This window comes from Triticum aestivum, chromosome 1D (assembly GCF_018294505.1).
Source record: "Triticum aestivum cultivar Chinese Spring chromosome 1D, IWGSC CS RefSeq v2.1, whole genome shotgun sequence".
In the NCBI taxonomy this organism is placed as follows: Eukaryota; Viridiplantae; Streptophyta; class Magnoliopsida; order Poales; family Poaceae; genus Triticum; species Triticum aestivum.
Genome location: NC_057796.1, coordinates 144,494,203 through 144,499,038, shown reverse-complemented (window position 1 = coordinate 144,499,038; position 4,836 = coordinate 144,494,203). Strand labels below are relative to the sequence as shown.

General features: G+C 45.3%; 1 protein-coding gene across 3 annotated transcripts; it reads right to left on the bottom strand.

The window, feature by feature from the left end:
* Positions 1-585: 585 nt before the first annotated feature.
* Positions 586-3,891, bottom strand: LOC123180785 (IQ domain-containing protein IQM1). 3 transcript variants are annotated; one of them, XM_044592921.1, is made up of 10 exons: positions 3,549-3,871; positions 2,680-3,113; positions 2,478-2,592; positions 2,315-2,380; positions 2,103-2,191; positions 1,908-1,995; positions 1,674-1,811; positions 1,464-1,556; positions 1,258-1,359; positions 586-1,149 (listed from the first exon to the last, which is right to left on the bottom strand). In XM_044592921.1, exons 2-10 carry the CDS (start codon positions 3,096-3,098, stop codon positions 586-588), a joined length of 1,674 nt encoding a protein of 557 aa, XP_044448856.1. In that variant the 5' UTR covers positions 3,099-3,113; positions 3,549-3,871. The 3 variants fall into 3 exon arrangements, with proteins under 3 accessions (XP_044448856.1, XP_044448854.1, XP_044448855.1); XM_044592919.1 differs by having other exon boundaries at positions 2,103-2,380; positions 3,549-3,891; XM_044592920.1 differs by having other exon boundaries at positions 1,464-1,811; positions 3,549-3,873.
* Positions 3,892-4,836: the final 945 nt, after the last annotated feature.

Sequence of the window (4,836 nt, the reverse complement as noted above, 5' to 3'; positions counted from 1 at the left end):
AGGGCATGTGGAGGCGTGTCTCCGGTGAATTTTGTGGTGTTCAATCGGCGTTGGTCTTCGGCGGATCACTGTGGATTCAGTATTCGTTCGTGTGTCTACAGTTTGGATCATTTTTTTAGAAGCCCAGTTTGGATCATTTCGATCTACGCTTCTCTTTATCAGCGGCGGTTGTTGTGCTAGTGTGTTGGTCCTGTGAGATTTTAACACGACGACTTTTCTGTTGTCTTCTACCGTATGTTTTGCCTGACTCCGATGACAGAGGGATGATGACGGCGCGACGCCGCGCCTTTGGCTCATTCTAATGCACTGGAAAAAATGAAATCGGCTAACGTAGCGTTTTTTAGAATTTGTGCTGACGCAGCAGCTGCAAAGAATCACTGCCTGTGTAGAAAAAGTAATTTCAAAAAAAAACACCACAAATTCATTGCAGTCGGGTTCCAGCTGCAAAGAATCACTGCCCGATTGTTTGGAATCTGTGCTGACGCAGCAGCTGCAAAGAATTCAAAAAAAAAATCTGCCGGTGTAGAAAAAAAAAGGACCGGTTGTTGTCTGAATTCCTGATCTGCTACGCGAAAACAGGATTGTTCACTGCAATCTGCTCCTCTTGAAGTCTGGGAGCGTGAGAGACACCGTCCGGGGCTGGAACCCGACGGACGCGAGCCTCGGCGAGAGTATCATCCCCGGGCTGGGGCGCGGCGAGGGCACCGGGTCCCTCTTCCTCGACGGCGAGCCGGCGAGCCTGGGCGAGAGGTTGACGTGCTCGAGGGCCCTGGACTGGAGGTCCTGCGGGTAGTCGCGCACGCACCGGATGCGTGAACCGGTGCCCGTCGACCACCGGCATGTCTGATGGTTCTTGCTACGATCGACACTCGCCGGCGGTCGCTGCTCTGAGATATTATTGACCTCTTCTTCTTCTTCGGTGTCGGTGGTGTGGGAGTCCACCGGAGTGCGGGCATCTTCCTCAGCATCGCTCATGTCACCGTGGTCGGCCAATCCATGATATGCCTCGCCGGTGAGGACGCCGTCTATCTCAACTTCGGTCAGATCTTGAGCAGCGGCACCTGCTGCATCGTTATTCTCAACATGTTCAGGCTGAGTCTCAGAGTTGCTCAGCAACGGGTACTCGTCCTGTTTGTCGATAGCAGATTTCTGAAACAAATCACGCGTCATTTGCAACAGTTCTGATGATTTACTTGCAGTAGTAATTCTTGTAAGGAAATTATCTATCTCGTGATATGGATATGATCTGGTATTTACCTTGACATCGGTGAGGCTAACGTCGTTCTCCTGTAGGAAGCGAATGAAATCTCTGAAGTTGTCTTCCGTTGGAAGGTAGTGGCCACTGTATGGCCATATTGCCTGAAGAAATGGAGCACCGTCAGGTATTTTGAGAAGAAGAAAAAGTGATATTAATTCCTAGTCATGTTTGATGTTTCTTAATTCTTATGGTTACATGAACATACCTTCAGAATTCCATCTTTGACCACCAATCGTCCAGCACATGTTATGGCTCCACCAGCTAGGAAACTGGAATGCTGAAACGATCCTTTCTTCTTCTGCACATCGTCAAGGCCAGAGCCGAAGAAAACGTCAGAACCAATGCAGCGAATTGTATCTTTGACTAGGAATTGCGTACATACGCGAAGCGGTGTGTAGAGAAAAAGAACATTTACGTGGCCAACATAGAATGCCTTTGTGGTGCTGAGGACAAAAATCCACTTGGAGTCATCCGAAGTGTGCACAAGAACCCCGGTTTGTTTGAACATAAGTTTGCCACCCTCAATAACAACTTCATAGTGTTGCCTCTCTTGCTGTTGTTGAAAAGATGAAAAAAGAGGATCAGATGATGTTCTCAATTATTCAACACTTAATGTTACTTTTCTGATGTGTTAGGTTGATGTACATACTGGTCCAAGGTACTTGACGCACTGCCCTTGAAGTTTACTCCTAGGGCAATTCTCAAGATTTATTTCTTTGCCCTCCCCAATGTCTAACCTGTAGATTATGTTAAACAGTTAGCATATTATTTGGTCTACTAGCTTCCCAAAATTTGCGCGAATTTAAAGCCTAGACAATACGCATAATAAGCTCAGCTTACTCACCAATAAAAAAAGGGCTCCGTACTCTCACTCCTGGACCAGACATCATAATAGATATGCAAATTGTGCCCATATCGATGCCTAGGGTCAATCTGTCCGAAGGCATAAAATGGCAGCATTAGTAATAAACAATCTGCAACAATCTCAGTAGACAGTAGGACACTGGTACCTACTGATCTTAGTTTAGTGCTAGAGTTAAGTAGCATGTGACTTACAGCTTCGAGCCAGTGCTGCAATGCCAGCTTCTGAGCCTTCCCGTTCTTAGATAACCCCTTGCCAACCTGAACCACCAAACAAAATCGCGTCATTCAATTGCAAGTTTGATGAAAATACAGGGCACCAGGAAGGCAGTTCGATGAATCAGTGAATGTTAGTCACCTTAGCCGCTCTTGTCCTTGCCCTCGCCCACCGCGACGCCGCCGTTTCGGGCTTTCCGCCGTTGAAGAATGATATCGAGCTGTGCTTCAGTGATGCAAAGTCCAGTGCTTTCCACCTGCGGTAAGAGTTAAAATCTCTATAACTTCTGAATGTTAAACTAGCTGTTCCAATGCACAAGAACCGAAGAAAAACTGATACATACCATAGCTCCTCTACGACGACTGCGCAGTCGGCGAGGTTTCGCCTGGTCCTGTAACTCTTGTAAACCTTTTGAAGTTTCACGGCTGCGGCATCAAGCTCACATTTGGGGCTGGATGAAACATTGGGGCTCAATGCGTCAGAGTTGCGTCGGTCTTGGATGCCATTTACCAGGCTCTGTTTGCTCTTATTCTGAACTGAACCTGTGGATTCCTCTCCTCCTCGCCACTGTTTGAAACTCACAGAGTGCATCAGTGTAGCCTTGGAGAAGAGATGTTCTTGGCCTTGTGATTTCAGTGTCATGTTCTTCTTCTGTTCATCCCAAGGAGCTGGGATTTTGTTAACCATGTCGAATTTGTGTGTCCTCGGACTGGAGATCTCTGTGCCAAGAACTTCAGACCACGAGCGACGATACAATCCCATAAACTGAACCTTCTCCTGAAAATTTGGGAGAATCTGAATTAATTTCATGTGAAACAGTGATTTTGATCAACTTGGAAGAGAATTGAAAAGAAGAAATCTGCTCTTGTGACATGGTCAACGGTCAGACAAGAATAAAGCACTAGCAACAAGCAGCCGGCTGAAATGACCCCGGACTTTCAGGAACTCCACAGCAGCTCTAACAAGATAGTGCATAGGTGCATTTGTGACCTAAACGAACTGAGACCAATATTTGAGTTCTAGAATCCATCTTTAGAACAAAACCAGCTGGATTTCAAATGTCAAAACACCCATAGAACTCAAGAGTCAAAATAAACATTCCTGCTACGAGGCCTCGAGTTGGACCGATTCCAGTCCCCAGCGAGAACACAAACCAAGAACAGGACTGGGTCAACTTCTAAGCAATCAAAGCAAGAACTCCATGATCCTCACCTGGTGGTCTCGGAGCAGCAACCCAAGAACTGGAGTCTTCCCCGGAGGCGACAGGAAACGCAGAAGGTGTCGAGAGGTGAGAGAAATCTTATGTGAGACGGCTGTGGTGGCTGTCGATGAACACCTCAGGGGAGGTTACGCTCCCTCTTATATATATGTACCAAAACCTTGGACTGGCCCCGGAGACGTCAATTTTGTTTTTGAGGGACCATGGCTGGGTAATTTTGTTGCCCAAGGAAGCTAAGACTTCGGTCACTGCTGAAGTATGCAGAAGAGGCTGCTGGCTTTCAACTCCTTGAACGTTCTTACGGTTTACACCTCGCCAGACGTCTCTTTTCCAAACAGGTCCTGGGCGGTCAAGCTTTTCTTGGGTTGGTCGTGTGTGCGTGTTTGGGGTTGGGGGGGGGGGGGGGGGGGTATGTCTTCCTGAAGGCCCTACGTCTTATTTGTGTTTCTCAAAAAAAAAATATTTGTAAAACTTTCACCTGGTTTTGTAAGATATTTTTGTCAAAATATACACTTATACCTTGACAAAAATGACACAGTATGGCACGATCACCTTTCATACATTCGTAGGTCTTCATAGCCCTACTGAACCTTGACAGCTTAGCTTTGTAACCCCTGTCATGAGAAGATTAAAAAAAATGAAAATAGGGATGTCTGTTCATAAATGTGTTATGCTTTCTTATGGAAAAGGCCCATGTTTTAACCGCCGGATATAAATTAGGAACCTTATGCTCACGTGTCGAATGAAAAAAGTGGTGATATTAATCATTAAGATGGCTTAGGTCCAGTTTGTGATTATGTTAAATTTTATTTTATAAATATATATATGATTGTTTTTTTGAAGCACTGACCGTAGAACAATTGTTCTATGGTATTTTCATTAATAATAAATATTTACAAATTACATCGAGAAACACGCCTAACTTCAACCAATACCAGTTTTATGAAACATGGAAATTAACAGTGTTGTTCGATCCAAGTCCTGATCCTTTGCGCTTTTGCTTGTTTTGATCTGATTTGCACTGCTTTGAGCCCTTCCTGAAGATAGTAACTCCATCCTTATACATGAGAGGCAGCATGTCTGAAAATTTTGTCATTCCTGACCGACCAGATACCCCGACATCCCATGATGATAATCTCTAGGGATATGCTTTGGGGCAGATCTTGAAGAGCCAATTGGATATCATCAATAACCGAGATGCCTCTTTTCCTATTCGGGATAATCTTATCCCAACAAAGCAAAGCAAATGGACAGTCCCAGAATAAGTGCATGTTTGTTTCC